Source organism: Balaenoptera acutorostrata, chromosome 7, assembly GCF_949987535.1.
Source record: "Balaenoptera acutorostrata chromosome 7, mBalAcu1.1, whole genome shotgun sequence".
Classification (NCBI taxonomy): Eukaryota; Metazoa; Chordata; class Mammalia; order Artiodactyla; family Balaenopteridae; genus Balaenoptera; species Balaenoptera acutorostrata.
Genome location: NC_080070.1, coordinates 60,219,480 through 60,241,753, shown reverse-complemented (window position 1 = coordinate 60,241,753; position 22,274 = coordinate 60,219,480). Strand labels below are relative to the sequence as shown.

The 22,274-nt window shown below is 37.5% G+C and overlaps 1 protein-coding gene across 10 annotated transcripts in view; it reads right to left on the bottom strand.

Annotated features, from left to right (window-relative positions):
• The window catches only part of PPP1R9A (protein phosphatase 1 regulatory subunit 9A), a 295,263-nt gene that overhangs the window by 75,306 nt on the left and 197,683 nt on the right, over nt 1-22,274 (bottom strand). For 6 of the 10 annotated variants that reach the window (XM_028162275.2, XM_028162277.2, XM_007195740.3 and 3 more), the window contains exons 7-8: nt 18,684-18,749; nt 517-672 (exon numbers count right to left, since the gene is read on the bottom strand). In XM_028162275.2, the coding sequence (XP_028018076.2) occupies nt 517-672; nt 18,684-18,749 (222 nt within the window). The remainder of the gene's footprint in view (nt 1-516; nt 673-18,683; nt 18,750-22,274) is intronic. The other 4 variants (XM_007195742.3, XM_007195743.3, XM_007195746.3 and 1 more) reach the window with 1 other exon arrangement.

Here is a 22,274-nt window from a genome sequence, read left to right as displayed (position 1 = left end):
GGTAACAACTTCCCCTGCGGCAGGTCCCTCTGCACTGCACCATCCCTTGGTAGTTCTGTTAACTCTACTCAAAGTTCATTCGCTAAACTTTCTTCAATTAAACCACTTGAGAATATCATCTGATCCCTGTTGGAACCTTGTCTATTTTAGGAAAAGAAAAAAAAAAAGCCTTTTTAGAAATCACTGCCTTCGAGGAAAGCCAGGTCCCAAAACTTTCATAAAGCTTTACAAATATAACCTTGACACGAAAACTGCAAATTTAAGCTATAGCTTGAAACTATGGAACAGACAAGTTAAAAACTGTCACTATGACAAATAACAAGCATTTAAATTAATGATTGTGGAATGAGATCTACTTAACTTTTGCCTTGAAATTCAATGAGATTCAGGACAATCTGTTACTGAAAGGCTTTCTTTAGAAAACTGATTATTCTTAATACACTTTTCAAACGAATATATATACTTAATAATGAAATGGACAGCTATAGAAAAATATTTGGCAGATCAGCAACTTACCTCTTTGAACTTGTGACTGAGCTTGCTTGTGTCCAGGTCTGACGGGGAAAACATGTCCTCATTCTCAGGCAGCTCGAAGACTTCAATGGCGATGTCACTGCCAGGAAGAACAGGTCCTACCTCATCCTCCTCTTCATCTGTGGCATATTCTCCTGTCTGAAAGGAAGGGGATTTCAGAAATCCAGCTGTCCTTACCCATGTGGAGGTGGGTTATTTTAAACTATTTTACAAAAGAGAAATAAAATATGTCACCAAATGGTAAAAGTGTAAGTAGGCTTTTGAGTCAAGCATGCCTCATTCAGCCAATGTTACAAACAAATGTTAGTTCAAAGATCCAAAGTGATATGTCTATGCCATTTATAAGTGCATTTCTAAAAATCTAATAGCATCAGCAGTATCTTTAGTAAAGCAACAAAATCTTTATTTTAAATCAAAGTGTTTGATGTTTTTACTAAATAAAATTATGTTGCTAAGGGAAATAAGTAATTCCTTTAAATTCCCACCACCTGTAATGAATAAGTCACCCAATATTGACAGCAGGGAAGAAGGAAGGGGAGACCAAAAGATTCATCGAGTTGGAAAGGACCTTAATTAAGCCTTACAAAGGTTTAGTAGATTGATTCTCCTAAGTTTTAGAGTTCAGTCAGCTCTGTTTCATTTGTTTGTTTAACTAATGTGGTGGTTAACTAGTGACCTAAAGGATTAACCAAAGGTTTCTAACTTACAGCCCACACAGGTGTATTGCTTTGCCTATACAGTACTACTTTAATAAATCTCAGCATTTTGGCAATGTTAAAAACTTTCACCTAAGATTCTAGATTTCCAGTTTTTCTTGAGAAAGCCAAAGATCTGGCAATATAGGCACATTACGACATGACAACCACTGGCCAGAGTCAGCAGTTGTTGTCCCTTTACACAGGTACACTTTCTAATACACCATAACTTCCATAATTCATTATTCTAAGCTGTTTGCATCACTCCTTCGTGATACCCACGGGCCCCTGTAGGTATATGAGTTCATGACCCTTGGAATAAATATTCCTCCTCACCACTAAGTTCCTTAACATTATTAGAAAGCAGCTCCTCTCCTGGCAGCATCAGGCTATGAGACTCTAATTCAAAATAATTGTTTGAAATCTATACCTTCTGATATAATTTAAAGATAAATCACTGAGTCACAGTGTTGAAAAACAAAGTTCATTTAATTCACCCCTGTTCCTTCAGGTAGTATTACATTTAATACATAAAACAGCTAGGGATTCATATTGCCTTTTAAAAAAAATTTCATAGTGTACTGAGTGATCTATTCCTTTGATTAAAGAGGCTTAGCATCTGACTGTTATTTTTTCTTTTGGTTCTACACTATATTCTTCTTGCTAAACCTGAAACGGTATTTACTTGACTATGTTTGCAAATGAAGGAAATCCAATCCTTAACCTCAACGTAATAATTCCTAATTTCTGGAAGACCATTAATGAATTGCCGTCTGACTTCTCTCTTTCAAAGTAAAATAATTCTAGTTTCCTCGTAGGTCTCATTCTCTGTAATTGTCTTTGCGCCTGTACTCTGACTTCTCTCCAAGCTCTTGGTATTTCTCTTAAATTGTGGTGTCCAGAAGTAGATACAATTTCTATTAAGGAATCTGGCGGGCACTGACCACGATGAACAAAGGATGCCTCAGCATCCTCAGACTCTTTTTCCACACGCAGAGACTATTATCATGAAGACTTTGACTTTGGTGGCATTTGTGTATAGAAGTAAGGTCAGGATATTTCATATAGTGCAGTGATTTTACATGTTAGTTAGAACCCCCCTTCCCCCGCACAGCCCAAATATAATCAGCAATGCATTGACTGAAAGGGAAAGAGGTGGATGGCCTCCATCTTTTTTTTTTTTAATTTTTTAAATTTTTGGCTGTGTTGGGTCTTTGTTGCTGCGTGCGGGCTTTCTCTAGTTGTGGTGAGTGGGGACTACTCCTTGTTGCGGTGTGCAGGCTTCTCATTGCGGCGGCTTCTCTTGTTGTGGAGCATGGGCTCTAGGCGTGCGGGCTTCAGTAGTTGTGGCTCAGAGGCTCTAGAGCGCAGGCTCAGTAGTTGTGGCACACGGGCTTAGCTGCTCCACAGCATGTGGGATCTTCCCGTACCAGGGCTCGAACCCGTGTCCCCTGCATTGGCAGGCAGATTCTCAACCACTACGCCACCAGGTAAGTCCTGGCCTCCATCTTTATACTATATAGTTCATCAGCACCTGGAAACCTAGGGGTCTTTAGAAACCATTCTGAAGGGAATTCCCTGGTGGTGCAGTGGTTAAGAATCAGCCTGCCAATGCAGGGGACACAGGTTGGATCCCTGGTCCAGGAAGATCCCACATGCCGTGGAGCAACTAAGCCAGTGTGCCCCAACTACTGAGCCTGCACTCTAGAGACTCTGAGCCACAACTACTGAGCCCATGTGCCACAACTACTGAAGCCCACGCGCTCTAGGGCCCACGTGCTGCAACTACTGAGCCCACGTGCTGCAACTAGACCCAATGCAGCCAAAAATAAATACAATTTTTAAAAAGAGAAAGAAAGAAAGGTCTGAGGTCTTCTGCCAGCGTTCAGTAGGAGGGGCAGGACGGGAATAAAGACGCAGACCTACTACAGAATGGACTTGAGGACACGGGGAGGGGGAAGGGTAAGCTGGGACGAAGTGAGAGAGTGGCATGGACTTATATATACTACCAAATGTAAAATAGATAGCTAGTGGGAAGCAGCCGCATAGCACAGGCAGATCAGCTTGGTGCTTTGTGACCACCTAGAGGGGCAGGATAGGGAGGGTGGGAGGGAGGGAGACGCAAGAGGGAAGAGATATGGGGATATATGTACATGTATAGCTGATTCACTTTGTTATAAAGCAGAAACTAACACACCATTGTAAAGCAATTATACTCCAATAAAGATGTTAAAAAAAATAAATAAAATAATAAAGAAAGAAAGAAAGAAAGAAAGAAACCAGTCTGAAAATGTCTAAACTGTAAATACCATTCTAAGTGTCTTTGGCACTGGCAGGGCAAGGTAGCTGAACAGTGGGGCTGGTTGGTTCCAGATTGCTTCCATTCGTGGTATGATTAGTTCCTATAAACCTTAAAAGGACTCTAATTCCAGACTTGGTATTTTTTTTGTGTGATATTCTGTAAATTAATTCATCTCCTATTTATACATATTTTCAGAACTAATAGGTACTTTATGAATCCCAGTGATGTTAATTAATAGAAATGTAGCAAGGCTGGCAAAGTGCACAATCTCAAGATAACCTGATGAAAGTTTTGATTTAGAGATATAAAACTCTGTGCTTATTTTTGACCCTATCGTTACAACTAGCAGCAAAGCCGGTTATTATGAAGGGCTAAGCCAGGTACATAAAATTCACTTCTATATCAAATCAATTTGATGACTATCATGAATGACTCAATAAAATCTTAAGTTAAATTTAAAGTCTGATGACAACGCAGCACATTTTAAACATAAGAGTTGAACTGAACAATTTGATTTCCCTTTGCCAGCTTGAAAATAGATACTTCTTCACAATATCTAAGGGAATGAACATAAGCATGTGCCTAGGAGGGGGCCTAACCTATAACAGGACCTTAACAAACATTTTTAAAAGAATAAATCCAAGAACGCCAATTGCATTTACTTGGTAATATCTATAACCTGCTACGGAAGTTTTCAATAATATCAAGAAAATGCACTGCAAAGTCATTTGATGAGAAGGCAGCATTCTATCACATTTATTTTTTTAATGCTCCTTTTAGTGAATAACAGGATAAGGGTTTGTACAATATATAACAATTCTTACCTCTAAGTATAATTCTGGCTTTGTTACCCATTTGAGTCATCAAAATTATCTCCATAAATGTAAGTTATTAATAATTCTTTTGATTCTTTTACTTTTTTTTTCTCTACCGGTCTCTCTCCTCAAAACCCAAATCACCTGCAATTCTGCTAAAATTTATTATCTTTCATTTCATCTTTCCATTTACTAATGTTTTCTGTTTCTAATTAGTCTCATAAGCATCCTGAGGACAAGATGTATATTTTACTGTCTTGATTCTACTTATTACTTACTAGAGACTCTGGATAGGGTGTTTAAAAACATTACATTGCCATTCTCTCTCGCAGATCATTTACCACTCCCATCCTAAACAGGCTTTAGAATAAAGGGTGCATTTACTACAGAACCTCATAAACACCTGGAAGTTAAAAAGTTACATTTGGTAGACTTAGAATATGTGTTCTTCTGATTCTTTTATCTTTGTGGAAAATGGACATTATTTTTATGGTAGTCTGCAAATAAAACAAATTACATGGAATGATAGGTTAGCAGAATTTCATAAACCTCAAAATTAAATTGGACTGAATCTGACATTTACAGAGGAAGATGGACAATGTTGTACCCCCCAAAAGTTGCTACAACAAAGTATTTCCAGTGGTATCCAGGTCCTTCTCTTTATCTCTTTATTCTGAAAAGATTCAGCATCTTTCAAGTAAACAGAGACTCCTGAAAGTTCTTCGTCCCAACCTGCAAATCCACTTTAAATGAGGCAAGAATAGTTCTTGCCTTTTCATCTTCTTGTCTACCTTCTTGATTAACATCTTATACTTTTTAATGGCTTCCCAAAAAGGGTCAAAAAAAAGAATAGTGATTGTTTTGTAACTTACTATGTGCCCACCACTGTACATTCCTTAAAAAACTAACTGATATAGGTATTACTATACCATGTTAACTTGAGGAAACTGAGGTTCAGAGACTTTACCCAAGGTCAATTAGTTATGTTGCTGAAGCTACACATCTAACATATTCCAAAGCCCATGCTCTTTCTTCTATGCTATCCTGCTTACAGTCTACAGAACTAAAGCTTTGTAGAAAAAAAGATGGAAATACATTCCTTTCATTTTTCTCCAACCAAAAACCCTGGTGCATAATCCTATTGTGTTGAAATTCACCCTCCACATTTTTGAACATGATCATTCAGTTCACTTTGAAGACTTGCACCTGCCTGCAATGAGCTCCAAAGTTCCTGTCCTCTTCTTTTCTCTCATAATATGCTCACCCTGGGCAAGTGCATAGAAGTCCCCTTCAAAAGGTTTGGCTCACGGGCATGCTGACTGATGTTTCATGCACGCTTTCTTATATAAACCAGAACCACAGCATATAATCTATAGAATTAATGCAGTGTCTTAAAATGGATGAAAAAGATTCTTGCAGGGCAAAATGAGTGCTAAGGTCCTCTAGATTTTTATGGTTTTTCTCTTTTACATTTCCTTCTCACATCTAATTTTCTTGAGCTACCAGTCTTCACTGAATCTTTGCAAAGCATTTTATCTGCTTTCATAGACACAACTTCCCTTATACTCATATGCTATTGGAGGATTTAATATTTTATTAAAATACATAATTACAATGTTAAGTACAACTGACAGGTTCTGCCTCTTCTGGTGGTTCTGGTGGGACCAGAAGCATGTAGACATATTAGAGCCTTGAATACTCAGGAGGGCTGTAGATCTCAGTGTAGGTTTTACAGAAGGAACAGACAGTGTCTGTTATAGTGGTGAGTTAAGTGGTGACCAATTAAAGAATCTTGGTTTTGAAGTCACTTAGGCCTGGGTTCAAATCCCGGCTCTTGATATTGGTAAAGTTAGTTTTCAGATCTAAGTTTCAATTTCCTCATCTATGAAGTGAGGATAAAAATAGTTCCTTAGTATAACAAGCTTGTCATGACATTAAGTTAGGTGGTACCTGTAGAGTGTTCAACACAAGGTCAGGCACATGGCAATGCTCACAATAAGTGATCACTGCTGCTGCTGCTGCAGTACTTATACTACAATAGCCAACAGGCTAAAGGCTTCCTCAGATCTTGTAACCAGACATCTGCTAACTTTTGGTCTCATAAATATAATGTCCTAGAAGACCTTGCCACATGAATCTTTTAAAAGCAAACTGGTCATTTCTGAAGTAAAACTCTTCCTTTCCCTAAACCTGCTCCTCTTCTTGGATTCCCAGTTTTGGCGTAGGTACCAGCTTCTACCCAAGGCCAAGCAAACTTCCAGGCCTCTGTTCTCCTCACTGATCGACTCCCCTCCTGCCCCGGCGGTCCAAGATGAATATCCATCTACTTAGCGCACCCCGTGAAGCTGCTGGCATAAGACTCTTCTAACCCACTCCTTTACGTTTCCATGGCACGCCTTCTGTCACTCAGGAAGCTCGGCTGTTTCTATATCTGCCTCCTCCCAACTACTTCTTTCAACTGCAGGTTCCCTGAGCATGCCAGGCGTAATCTGCCCCTGTGATCCCAGTGTGGCTGGCACACTGCTTGGCATACAGTAGGCGCTGAACAAATGTTTGCTGAGTGAATTAATACAGTTTTAGCCACATCTGCACAGCACAGCAGAGCCTGATTTTCCTGTTACTTCTCAGCTTTCAAGTAAGAAATACAGTGAAGCACAGCTGCAGCTGGGGCCTAAATGACCCTGTTGGGGATTTTCTCTTGCTGTTAGGTTCAACCATTAGCAGTAATTTTTGCTGCAGCAATGTTTGTTCTGGTAAATTCAGGGAAACTAAATGGTGCTAATCATAAAAATAGCCTTAATTACGCAGTTTTTGTTGGAATTTGTTTACTGGAATTGAATTTGGTTATATATATTTTCAGACTCAGTTCTGTGGGAGAATAGAAGAGAGTTGCTTTTTCTCTGGAGGAGAAAGACCTCAAACTAACACTTTAATGTTTAAAATTCCTAAGTCTGTGCCAACCATCCAGATGGCTTTCAGCAAAAGCATCCCCTTCCCTGCAAAGGCATCTCTCTTTCCATTTTCTGTCAGTTGACTTCTGTGTGCCCTGATTTTGTAGTGTTGCGCTACTTAGTCTCTTTTCCCATCACTGGGAATAACAGCACCTTCTTCATAAGGTGGTTGGGAGAATTTCTAGTCGTGATATATTCAAAGTATTGATCACAGTGCCTAGAATATGCTAAATGACAAGATGACTTTATGACTACGATTATTTTCACTGTGCCTCGTTTCTCCAGGACAATGCCACAGAACAGTACAACAAAAAAAGAGTATGGCTTGGGGGCTGGAGAGACCAGGGCCCCAAAAGAGAAAAAACAATGTCACAGCTGTATGATAGTGGGCAAGTCATTTAGCTTGTATCTTCCGTGATCTCCTCTTCTATAAAATGGTTCAAAAGATACCAATCTCATAGGTATTGAGAGGATTCAAAGAAATAAAATATGTAAAACATCCAACATGATGGCCCAAGATATATATTCACTTCTCTCGTTTATCAAGTCATTCAAAATTTTCTTGTCAGTCTTTGTTCTCAGAATGTTTTCTGACATTTCACTCCATTCTTACTGTCTAGTCGCCAAATCAAGAAACATCTAAAATCTCTATCTTGATTACTCATAAGGCCTCTTGTGTTCCCTGCCTTCAGATGCTCAGCTCCTCAGGTCACTGATAATACTGCTAGCAAATTATTCTTCCTAAAATTCTGACCAGATAGATATAAGATTTGCCTATAAAATCTTCTGTAACAATTCAAACTCATTTTTCCCTCTTAAAATTGTTACAGCAATTGTGGTAGACCATTCAAAAATCAGAATTAGATATTACAGAGTTTTAAAGGTTTTTTTTAGTTTTTTTCTCCCTTCCTTTTCAAAAGTATACTCCTCAAAAGCAGGGACTCTCTTTACCACTCTGGTAGGCAGGCTCTAAAATGACCCCTAATGATCCCTTCTTCCTGGACAATCATGCTCTTGTATAATCCTTTCCCTTGAATGTGGACTGGATCTACAGACTCACTTCTTTTTTTTAAAAAACTTATTTATTTTTTATTTTTGGCTGTGTTGGGTCTTCGATGCTGTGTGAGGGCTTTCTCTAGTTGCGGCGAGCTGGGACTACTCTTCGTTGCGGTGCACGGTCTTCTCATTGTGGTGGCTTCTCTTGTTGCGGAGCACGGGCTCTAGGCGCACGGGCTTCAGTAGTTGTGGCACACGGGCTCAACAGTTGTGGCTTGTGGGCTGTAGAGTGCAGGCTCAGTAGTTGTGGCGCATGGGCTTGGTTGCTCCACGGCATGTGGAATCTTCCCGGACCAGGGCTTGAACCCGTGTCCCCTGCATTGGCAGGCAGATTCTTAACCACTGCGCCACCAGGGAAGTCCCTACAGACTCACTTCTAATAAGCACAACACAACAAAAGTGATGGGGTGTCACTTCTAAGATTAGTTTACAAAAAACTGTGACTGGCACCTCTTTTGTCTTCCTGCTCTTGAAAAACAAGCCACCATGTTGTATGTGGCCCCATGGAGAGGCGCACATCACAAGGAACTGATGTTTCTGGCCAACAGCCAGCAAGGACCTGAGGCTTGCCAAAAGGCACATGAGGGAGCTTGGAAGTAGATCTCCTGCATTCTGCCAACAACTGTGAGTGAGCCTGGAAGCAGATCTTCCTCCAGTTGAGCATGTATATGACTGCAGTTCTGGCTGAAACCTTATTTTTGGCCTTGCAAGAGATCTTGAGTCAGAGATATCCAGGTAAACTGACCCACAGATACTGTAATGTGTGAATACTTCTTATTTTAAGTTGCTGAGTTTTGGTGGTAATTTGTTATAGAGCAATAGAAAGGGGGTACCGCCATAACAAATATAGAAAAACAAGGAAGTCTGGAAACAGGCAGTGAATGAAGGCTGGAAGAATTTTGAAGAGTATGTTAAAGCAGCCTAAATTGCCTTGAAAAGACTGTAAGTGGAGATCTGGAAGGGGGATCCTTGTTGTGTAGTGGCAGAAAGCTTTGCCACATTATCACCTTCTGTAAGGAAAATGTAGGAAATATCCCTACTGAACTGAGTGAGCCAGGGAAGTAGATTTCCAAACAAAGTGCTGAAGGTGCTGCCTGATTTCTTCCTGCTGCTGCTACTAAAATATGACAGAGATCAATTGAGAGGACTGTTGAACAGAAAGGAACCAAGACTTGATGGTTCTGAAAGTCTTGATTCTAAAATTAAGAAATGGTTTCCAAACAAAGTTCAAATCTAGGATACTGTCATGGTCTAAAAATGAAGCAGCAGCTGTGACCATTAAACTCTTTTGTTAAGAATTTTGAGCTTAGGAAACTCAAATTTTTTATAATAGGTGGTAAGCAAGTCTGTCACCTACCCTGAAGAGAGATACTATCTCTATTTTCCAAGGTTGTTCACTATACAAATATCATTGAAAAAATAATCTGAAACAAAGGCCATCATGCCTCTGCTCACAAGACATGCAGAGAAGTGAGAGAGCCATGGGGGAACTGTCTCCCAACAATATCCACCCTCATTTCTACATTATCTTGGCAACTGGTGAATTTTTCCATGAGTATGACATTCCCTTGACTACACTGATAAGTGTGACCAAGACTGGCTAGGACCAAAACTGTTCAGTCTGTCTCACAGCATATAATTAAAACTACTATTAAAAGAACTCCAAACAGCAGAATGAGCCCAACTTGCAGTACTGAGATCAACCATACTCCCCAGGCTTCCAGACTCTACTGGCTAAACAAATCCCATAAACCATCAGGGTCTACCTTAGAAATCTAGGTGGCTTTCTCCTTAAGCTTCTTCATTGAGTTTTCCACTTAGTCTAAGGTATTAATCCAGGTATAGCAGGAAGTATCAGTGATTGCACAGACTAGGCATTGGACCACAGGAGGAAATCTAGGGTTCAGGGCGATTCTATCACCCATATCAACCCTGGCCAGTGAGTTGAGGTCAACCTGAATGCCTTCCAGGATAGAGGTGGTGTCATTGATAACATCACCTAAAGTTTGGAACAAATTTTGGACCACCTTATCTAATTAAATGACTCCAAACCTAAGAATAATTGCATATAAATAAAAAGTCAGCTATCCCCCAGGAAAGCAACCCCGATTAACTAAGAACAGCCTCACTTCGGAGGGATCTCTAATGTCATCTGAGGGCTACATGATCTGATAATTACAGTGTTTCTTTTAATACATGAAGGTGTCTTATGACTACCCCTAAGCTTCATGAAAAGTCTCAAGAGTTTGATCAATTGCCACAATTTGTTTCTATAGTTTGCCATCCTAAACTTTAATCTGTAATTTTCCAAGTGACAGACCAACAGGCTGTTGACAGCAGCTCAAAAAGTCAGTAAAAATATCACAAGGTTCATCAAGGGGAGTACTGGCCAGAGTTATATGACCTTGAATTCTGCCCAATGAGCAAAGTGACCATGTTCATTTTTGGGTCTGCATAGCTAGTGCTGAGGTTGGAAAGCCTAGCAGATGGAATTGGACAGCCTGGCTGAACCACTGGTGAAACAAGCCCAGGCATTTAAGGAAACCTCTATGAACCAAAGGCCTCATTGAGCTAGAGGCCTTGTCTCAGGAGGATAGTAGCAGATAGTTCCCCCCAAATAAAAAGCTGCTACTCGTTCATGTAAATCTAAGATGCTGCTGGGCCAGGCTAACAGCTTTCTTGAATCTATCACTTCCATTTGACAAGCAAAGTCTGTTGGGCCCTTCCAACCTTATTGATCAGTGAGGTCAAGTTGACCCACATCAAACTGAGAATATTAGGCCAGAGAGTGACAAGGCCTCCATGGGTCAAGCATTCAGTTTCAGTTTCCATAAGAGCTTAGTAGGAGGTTAATAGCTACCCCATCTCCTCTTTTTTTGGCAGCCATTAAGTGTTTAAATAAACTGCGATTTACCCTTCTCTTCCTGCGATTCTGTATTGTTTCTGCTGGACCACCTGGAATAAAACAGGGAGAGTCATCTACATATCCTACTATCACCACCTGGAATAAAACTGGGAGAGTCATCTACATATCCTACTATCACTTCTCTATATGTGGCAATCCTTGAGTGGGAGAATCTCCACTGTCACCTAATGGCACAAAAAACTACAGGCATATAAGAAATCAATTCCAGTGCAGATTTAGCAGTGGACGCATAACAGCTTTACATTGCATCTGCCAAAAGGGTCCCATCCACCCTTTAAAGGCCTCTTCAGCTTTCCTTCTTGCTTTGGACTCTGCCCAAACCACATCAGTTGAATCTGGATATTCTTTCTCACTATGGGATCAGGTGAGATGCTGACTGGTGAGCCAGCATCCACAGAACCATAAAGTTTGAGTGCCTCCCCTCCCAAAGTTTCCCAGTATATTCAAGGGGTTCATATAGCATTTGATCTCTCTGGAGGACAAAGAGATCTATCTTAGCCTGACCCCTCATCATCTTTCTCCTAAAAGCAGCTGAGGTTAGGGTAGTAGGAGGGGACATCAAGGGGTACGGAGGCAGAGAGAAGCTCTGTGCCTGTAATAAGGTGCCGTAATAATTCATTTTCAATTATTCAATTGATTCAACCATTCAATTTCATGTAATAAGTAATAGTGCATTTTCAGTTTTGAGCAGTGCAGTGGCTAATATGTTTTAACCAAACTTCCAATGTCTGTGGTCCACCTAAAGCACTATGCAGGGTGAGTCATCATTACTGATAGAACCAATTTAGCTTCAGGGAGTTTTTGACTCAGAAGCCTTATCCTTGACTCCTACAACAGGGACTCTGTTATGGAGTCCATCTCAATCTGGAGTCCAGTCATAAGTGTAGTGTGAACATAAGGGATGGGGACATTTTTCAAGTGGTAATGCTGACTGCAAGAATTTATCCAGATTGTTTTGAACAAAATAGTGTCTCATTCTCTGGTGAGTTACTTTTATCAGCATTATAGACCAGTTAGGACCCAAATACTCATCCATGGTTTCCCACAGGAGTTTGTCAATCTGAAAGAAATCTCCCTGACAGGGCTAATCTTCCCTTATAGCAGTCAAGACCCACTGCAAAAAGCTTCACGACATTTTACTGTCTGAGTGAATCTAAAGTTGGCATGATAAACTGCAGGAGGGGTTGAGTCAAAAGGCAGCTCAACTGTTGCTATTTCTCCTTAACTAGCATTATGTTCCTTGTCCCATAATCTCTCCAGTGAACCAGCCAAAGTTTTAAGGATTTACCAGGCTTTTGACTATGACAATGACAAATTCCTTCCTTTCATGCTCAGTGTCAGTATGTATCCCTGTAACTGCTGTCTGAACAAGGTCAAGACCTTCTTCTAACCCAGAATGGGTCTTCATACTAGTTGATTTTTGTATCACGATTTTTGTGTTGGTATCTCAAGCCACAATTTCCGAAGAGTGATAAGAGAGCCAGAGGATTCCTGCACATGCAGGCATGTCAGTAGAGACACCCAGACATGCCTGGTAACCTGCATCTTTCATAACAGGCAGTAAGTATTACTGTCCTTGCTCGAGAGGGAAAGTCTACCTGTATCTTCCAAGACTGTTATCTATACAAACACTTGAACAGATAGTCTAGAACAAAGGGCAGTCAATGCCTCAGAAATGTTAGAGCCTTGGAGAGAATTGTTTCCCAATTTATTTATTTATTTATTTTTTACTTATCAAAGTCGTCTGGTGTTGACATTTTACCCACTCAAATGAAGCACAGAAACCTTATTTCCCTTTACCCCGATTATTATTTAATGGAAAAAATGTCTAGAAAGTCAGCTGATTTTTAAAGTCCCTACAATATTATTCAGTTTACCTTTTCAAAGACTTTCCAACCATTATTCCTTTCTATATACTCAGCTCTGCAGGTAAACTGGTCTTTTTATTTCTTGAGCACACCTAATATTGGCCCAGCTTCTTAGTTACAGAAAACAAACAATAACAACAAACAACTTCTTGCAGATAAAAATTGAAACCATAAATCTCAAATTCATGTTTTTACTTTTGTATGTCCTTTGTTGTGATGATTCTTTTATACTATGGTTATCTGGCCTTTTGACAGATTGCCTGGAAAATGATTTAAATTCTTTACCATATATATTTATTGTTTCCACAGCAAAATAGCAAGCTTCTTGGGAGTATAAACTATATTTTTCTATGACTCAATATTTCTAATTCAATTCCTCTTAATAAATGATAGCTACTTACTAAGACATAAATGCCATTGTCTTTAAATCTCTGATAAATATATTCTATATGAGGAGGGAACCAGTGATCCCTATTTTTCCCACTGAGATCCAGAACTAAACAGTCAACAGACCAAAGTAGACCTCTGTATTCAAATGTCACATTGCAATTTCAAATTGGCAGCCTTCCTTGAGTTTCATTTTATTTGCCAAGGAAACAATGAAGCACTTATTCTGATGCCAGCAGGACTGTGGGAAGAGACTAAGAGATTTGTATTTCCCTAAATCTTTAATCTGCAGAAGAGAACAACTACACTGACCAAGTGGCACATGTTATTATTATCTTAATAATTCTTTAATCATACAACGAATTGAATCTTGGAAAATATGGTGTATTCATATAAAAATTGACTCATATGATTGCAAAAATGCTGATTATCACATAGAACCAGAAGTTACAGCTACAGAATTTATAGTAAACAAAAAAGTAAAACCAACAAAAATATTATTGATGGTGTTTCTATGGATTATCTACAGATTAATAATAAATATAATCTCAAACTTATAATTCCCTTTGAGGGAGAATAATTTTACTCCTTTCCTCATTATGGCTATCTGGTGGTTTGTGGAAGCAATTTCTTCTTGAGAAGTGTCTGTAATACCAGGACTCAAAAGTCTTTACGTCAGTTTTCCTGGCATCTTTAAACTGGACAACTCCAGCTCTGATTGCATCTAACCTTTCCCACAAACTCCCATTACCCTAGGCTATTTACAATGCATATTCTGTTCCAGCAGGTGTGAGGCTGAGTGGAGAAATCTGTAATCTTAAAGAAGTACTATGAGAGTCCCACTTTGAGACACAGAGTCTCAAGTCATTTTATAGGTCCTTGGAGAGCAGGAATCATGTCATATTCACTTTATATCCACATAACTATTAAACATAAGCAATTGGACATGGCAGATTTTAGTTTTCTTCATTAAATATTGAGTTGACACAAAGAGTATTTATGAAATATACAAAAAGTATAATGAATAATGATGTAACCACCACCGGTTAACTAACAACTTAAGAAAAGGAGCAGTACCACTACATTTCAATTATAATCCTCTCTGTGTGCCTCCCTGATTCTATTTTAGTCTCCTGCCCTTCGGAATAATTCTGCTGAATTTTATTATTCTTGTTGTTCTTTAGTTTTACTATATTTTTTTAATGACTAAACAATGTATCATTAATTTTTACATGATTTTAAACTTCATATAAATGGAATCATGTATTCTTCTGTGCCTTTCTCCTTTTAATGGTATGCTCCTGAAATTCCTCTAACTGTTGTGAACTGCAGAAACAACTTCTGTGTATCATTCCACTGAATGAATATACTACAATATATTTACCCATTCTCTTCTTGATAGAGATGTCAGTTGTATCCAATTCTTTTCTATTACAAGAATGATATTATACATGTTTTACATCTCATGAATTTAAGAATTTTACTAAGGTGTTTAGGAAGAAACATAATTGTTGAGTCAACTTTACTAGAGAATGCCAAATTGTTTTTCAAAGTGAATGGGACTATTTATACTCCTATTGCAGAGAATAAGAGTTCCTTTTACTCCATATCCCCACCAAAACTTAAAATATCCAATTTAAATCAATTTAGTAGGTAGGAAACAGTATTTCATTTTGGTTTTTAACTTTTACATTTTGATTCCTAATATGTTTGGGCATCTTTTCATGTGTTCGTTGGCCACTGAGATTTCTTCTGCTACGACATGACTATTCAAGCCAATAGCCCATAAGCAGTCTTTCCCACTGGCTCATGGAGGACTCTTTAGATAATTCTCTTTCAGTTATTTAGTTTTCAAATATTTTCTTCCAGCTTCTGGTATGTCTTTTTGCTTTCACAAAGGCATTCTTTTGATGAATAGAAGTTCTTAATCTTAATGTCAATTTTCTCAATTGTTTCCTTTATGGATTTCCTTAACATAATGAACCATTTCTTACACTGAAGTCATAAAGATATTCTTGTACACTGTCTTCTAAATTTTATAGTTTTGCTTTTCACATTTGAATAGTTAATCTATCTGGAATGTAGCCCATGGGGCTCTAGCTTTAAGATGGAGTTCTTCAATTAGAATTCCACTTTGGGTGGGCCATGGGCTTTTTCTATTGTAACCCAAAGCAACACCAGTTACAGTATAATCATAATATAGAGAACACTTAGGATAAGTATGACATTATGATAGAGATATGAAAGAAGCCAGACATTAAAAAGTATGTACTTTATGATTCCATTCAAATGACATTCTAGGATTGACAAAATTATAGTGTCAGAAAGCAGACTGAATGCTTTTTTGGGGCTGAGAGTGACTGCAAAGTTTTATAAGGGGACTATTTGAGGTAATGAAAATGTTCTGTATCTTTATTGTGGTGGTGGTTATTCATCACACTGTTAACCTAAACACATTTGCAATTGGTGCACTTTATTGTATATAAATTATTCTTCATTAATGTTGATTTTAATATGTGAAATATGGATATATAGTAATAAAAATCAAATTACACACTTAAGATCTGCACATTTTGTTCTATGTCAATAAAATAATTTTCAAAAACCCCTTTAAAATCCAGAATTCCAAAAATCAATTAAGAGTTTTTACCACCACCCTTACTAGCATCAATATCAGTTTAAAATAAATAGAGCCCTTATCAGACCAGGCAAACCTCCACAGTAAGGCATCTTTAGGATGTCAGTCCTTGGTCAGGTCACCATTCAGTTTTTCCTGCTGATGAAAATGTATTTCTATGATTGAAGGCTATTTCTAAGTTAATACAATGGGCAGGAGAAGATGGTTATCTATGCAGTATTGATCTTGGCATCATTTAGGCCATTTCAACTATTCTGTTTCTACTACATGTTTATTCAGTTATGACTAAAGAGTCATGTCAATGTGAGTCACCAGGTTGCCATTTCTAAGGTCCTAAAGGTTTTCAAGGAACGAAATATGCATATTTATTTTTTTGGTTTTACATGCAGAAGATTTTGGTGCAGTGTGATAGAGATAGGGTCTTCTTGTAAATTCACGGTCTCTCAAAACAATTAAAATGTGGTAGCAAAAGCCCACAGAACGGTGCTAAACCCCAAAGTGCCAAAGACAAGTACAGCTTATTCCTTCAGCCCTTTCCCTATCTTCAATCTCTAGTCTAACTAGGTTTCACATTTCTTTTATCCCTGTATTCTATGCCATTCTTCCTTCACTATTTCAGATTATGTTCCTAACTGAATTTCATTCTCCTCATTTAACTCTACTCTCCACTTTTCATATTAATATCCTTTGAGTGATTCAAGTCAGTTCAATTTCTTGGCTTCCTCTAATCTGCCCACTGCTGTGCTCATCCCTGTATGTATTAAAAATCAACCAGCTATTGAGACCTGTCATTGAAGACATTACAAGCTTATGGGTAAACAATGATAGAGAGCGATACACAAGGTGCTACTGACTCAATTAAGAAAGGGCCCTCAGCCCAGCTGAGAGAGCCCAGGAAAGCTTTTTGGAGGAGACAGATGAAATCTAAACAGAGCCCTGAAAGGTGAACAGGATTAGTGGGCACAAAAGAGCAACAAAGAGTGTATGGAATGACATTCAAGGTAGAGAAAACAGGAGGAGCAAAGGCATGGGAAACCACAGGATCCTTATGGCCCACTGGAAAGTTAGTCAGTTTCCCAGGCTAATAAGGCCCGTCTCTCACTATGCATTTTAGCATTTTAGAGCTTTTTGGTAAAAAATTATATTCAATTTATAAATGTTTTTAAAGTTGGAAAAATGCTGTCATTTGTGTTTGTTTCTGTGACATTTCTGTAACACTGCAAACTCTGCAGTTCATCACTAAATTGTTCTAGCATGGTTTCTAGAAAGTAAAAAGTCTATAATCTCAGAGGAATTTAATGGCTTAGAAGTACTTGATGAAGTGTATCTGATATTTCATATTTGGCTCATGAATTAATATGACAATGTGGTAGTTGGAAAGAAAATAAGAAAACATATTCAAATCACTTGAATTATGATAAACAAAATAAAACTAAAAAAATGAGCTACAAAAAGATGGCATTATTTAGGCAAAGGTTTCTATTCTACTAATTTCCCTTTACATTGCACATCTTCCTGTCTCTGCTCCATGTTATAAATAATAATGTTTCTATACACAAAGAATATTTCTAGAGAGGACCTTTCAAGTAGAGGAAGATGTCCACCTCCTGGGGTAGTGCATTTATGTGTGTGTATATGTGCGTGTGCACGCACGCATGTGTACACTGCTTAGGTAAGACCAAGAATGGATACAGTCTTTAACTGAATGTCTTCCAAGCACCTTATGATTCTGGGTTTCAATGACAATGACCACTACTATAGATTTGGGGATTACAAACCAAAGGACATAATTAAATTAAATAATTTTAAAGGTCCAGTCAAACTGGAGTCTGTAAACAAGCTGTTTTTCTTGTATTGTACTTCTATTCTTCTGGCTCCTCTAATCACCATAAAGCAATCTCCCTTTTTAATATACCTGGCTTTCCATTTCTAAGTTACTCTATCGCTGTTACTGGCAGCTAAAGATAGTGAGAATTAGTTTATGATTTAAAGTGTAAAATCTTTTTACACATTTCAGTATGCCTACCATATAAATTGTGCAAACAAGTACTACTATAAGTTAAATATATACACGTTTAGTTTTTTGAAAAATTAAGAACTTTGTATCAAATGATCCTTTTCTAAAAAGATAATCACTGGATTTAAAGACAATATAAGGCACCGTGTACGTTATATTTTATAAACATCATACAACTCTGTTGTTGGATATCTTTTTTTTCCCTTGAATATAAATCACAAAATATTTAAAATGTTAGGGGTTTAAAACATCCATGGTTAAATATTAGGAAGTGAGTCCAAATTGCAGAAACTGTGCCTAAAATATGTGCTATGTTTCAGAGTTAATTATTTTTCAATTGGTTATCTTCAAACTATTATTCAACATACAAAACACATGGCTCTAGAGAAGTTCTTCCAAGCACAGAACTAGTTAATAAGACACATAGAATATTTAACTTCACACATGAAAGCAGGAAGGTACAGATAAGCATTATTTTCCACCAAAAAACAAACCTTAAGGAAATAGTTGTTATTGTTATTGCAGTTGCCAGACACTCCTTGCAATTCAGCCACAGTGTTCTAAAATGGTTGACAACAAAAATTAAAAAAGGCTTTTTCCCCCACTAGAGAGAGCAGCCTAATGAGAGAAAAAACACTGAAGTTCCAGTGCTTGCTGTAACACGAACTTTCAAGAACTAATACCCCTAACGCTTAGTTTCTTAGCCCTATACACACAGCATAAAGCCAGTTCACATTACTAAAAGGCCATCCATAATAACTGCAGTCTCTTGTTCACACGACACCAGCTGCTTCCAGACAGGGACAGCAAACAGCATGAGTCAAGTTTAATGTTATCCCTTTAAAGCTTTTCACATAAAAATTACATTGTTGTAAACCTTTAACACATGCAAACCATAGCTTCCATTGTATTTCTGTCTCTAATTATTACATATTAACACAAGCAATAAAAATGCATATCTATGTAGGCAGTTGCTCTAAATGGTATTCAGTACTTTAAAAGATTCTAATAAAAAATGTTGTCATGATACAGTTGTTAATAATAATTTCTAGTAATAAAAACAAATTATGAAAGAAAGATTAAATTATATTTTAAGAGAAGGAGCCTCGGTTTCTGGAGTGATGATTAATCTTGCTATGAACTACTACACAAAGCAGCTTTGAAATGCCATTATACTCTAAGACTTTAAAGTGTAATAAATATTATATTTAAAGAAGCAAGACCAAAATAATCATATAATTTTAAAAGTGTATGTAAAATAATTCATTTTAATGTGAATGACCATTATATACTTTCTAATTAAAAAAAGTGGTACAGTACCAGTTCATACTTCATTTCCAGTCTGAGCCCACAGGGTTTCACATTGCATATTGCTCTTTGATAGAAACAGATACCCAAAATATACATACATGACCTACGCTACACAAAACATATACCAGAATTATATCATCTCACCATTAAAAGGTAAACATGGATAACTGTGGCATATGAATGGAAATTAAACTTGTTATTGAAAATAAAATCTAGTTGAAAAATTTACCATACCCCCAGAATTTCGTGGGATAGTGCTGACTGTCTGAGGGGTTTACTGAAATCCTCCATGGTTACCTTTCAGATTGTTTTAAAAAAAAAAAAAAAGAAGGAAAGAAAGAGAAATGAACAATAATTCTATAAATCCAGAAGTACAATCACCCAATCACAGATATATTCAGATCTATGTTTAAAATTTTTCAGTGGTTCAGATTTATACCTCCCTCTTCTTTACAGGATCCTCCCTTTTATTTTTCAGCCTTTAGGCAGAGCCATTTTAACTTTTCTAAAAAATCATAATGTTTACCAGAGAATGAACAGAAACAGGAATGCAATTCAAACTGAACTGGGTGTTTGCTTATTTTAAACTCTATTCTAGTTTAAATATTTGAAGGAAAAAAAACAGAAAATTCAGAAGTTTAAATGAAGTTTGGGTATTATCTATATATTTTAAATTCTACTGGAGTATGATTTATAATTTCTTAAAGCATTAAAACAGATGTATGTAAGCACACACAATACATAGTAAGGTATTCTTAATCCTAAGTATGGTTCTGATAAGACGCCCACTGAACTTTTACAATTTCAGGATATATTTCTCACATTGCAATGTTTTCCCTGTGGGCAATTCAAGCAAGCAACTCCCCTCTGTCAATGTGACAGGTTCCAAGTTAGAATCAACCTTGGATTATTTGACCAAAACCAGAGCTATCTATTCTTCGGTAGACAAAGCTGATCTAAGTGCTGGCTCTGGAAATTAGTTGGATGAACATGGTCGCTCTGCATTTAATTAGAGGTTTTCCTGGCTGGCCCAGGGAATGTCACAGGGGATATTATCAAATAAAAACGATTCTAACTTTGGAATCATAGGATGATTCTATAAATGATAAGAAAAACAAGAAACCAAGCAATTGATTACACAACTCAGGGTTAGCAAAGATATGTAAATCAATAAATTGTTCAATTACATATAAAATTAAATCAATTATTCAAGGACCATTTACTCACTGGATAACAAACACTGGTTCTTCTCATTTCCAGTATGTCTTTTACTTTTCATTAACACAGAGACAGAATAAATAAAAAATAAGGACATAACACTCAGATCAATCAATTTAACAATATCTGGTTAAATTGTAACCAGATAGTAAAAAATTAGTAAAAAGTGAATTTAATCAAGTAAATAAATTAACATGTGTACACAAAAGTAGATTTTTACTATTTGCAGGGTTTTCATCTCTCCGATGCACAGAAAATTAATGGTAGGTTTTAGTTGGGCATGCTTTGGTGAGGCAGTGTGTAACACACAAGAAAGGGAAAAAGGTATGTCCGAGAGGAACACGAGAGAGAAAGAAACAATGGGAAAGGGTTCCTTGACCTTTTCAATAAAGTGAAGGTTACTTGGAGTAGCATAATAGCAAGCACCTGCTTTCTATTTCTACAACTTACAGACAGAAGAAAAAGTTTAACCTAAAGCTAAACTCTGTTTTTTTGTAAAATAGTTGTATACTTAGCTATTCTTCCCTTTAAGCCCTATCTTCATAGGCTACTTCTGAATTAAGTATTTACCTATAGTAAAATAATTCTGCAAGTTTTCAATCCCCCTATTATTAGAAATATAGAACAAAGAATTACAGAGCCTAAGTATTACAAGAAACTCCATAAGCCAAAACAGGAATCTTCCTTCCAGCATCTCTTGTTCCCCAGTTACTCTGTGTGTGCCTAGAAACAGACAGACCCATCAGTCTACTCCATTCAAAATCAGCAGTGTGTTGCAAAGAGTCCAGGCCTTGGAGTCAGGAAGACCCTGTTCCCATCCTAAATCTGGCAACCACTAGCTACACCACTAGAAAAAGCCTCAATTACTACGTTTTTAGAAAAAAAAAAAAAGATTCTTCTGCTTGCTGTAAAGATTACATGAAATCATGTAGGAAAGGCACCTGGCCAAGTGCCTGGCACTGAATATTTATTTACCCTCCTTGCCCCTGCGAATATCTGCTCAGGTGACAATCAACTAACTCTGCTTTCCTTATAAAAACAGGCAAACAAACAAAATCCATATGATGTACTCCTAAGTATAAATGTTGAATGATAAATATTCCTTTTGCATTTAGTCAAATTTTTAAATTAGAGAAAATCTTATATTAAAAAAAAGCTTTAGCTGCTTAAACTTTGGGGGATGAATGTGATCAATTCCTCAAAATAACTGGAGGAAGTATGTAGTAAATGATCTAAAAATTTCAGTTGGGAAGCCTCAATTAAAGAACTATCTTATTTCCCCTCTTTCCTTGTTAGACCTGATGCTTTATTTCACAGGCTCATGGAATATTAGAAACTGGAAGGAATTTAGAGATTTAGTCCAATACCTACCCGTACTTTAAAGCAAAGACACTGAGGTCCACAGAGACTGAAAAATTTGGCTTCCTCACCTTCCACCACTTGATGTCACCCGTACTCCCCTGAACCTCAGATCCAAATTCTTTCTAACAAGAGTGAGCAGGTAAAAGCCAAACCTGCCGAGAATGATTCTACAATCCTAATTCAGGCTTGAAGCC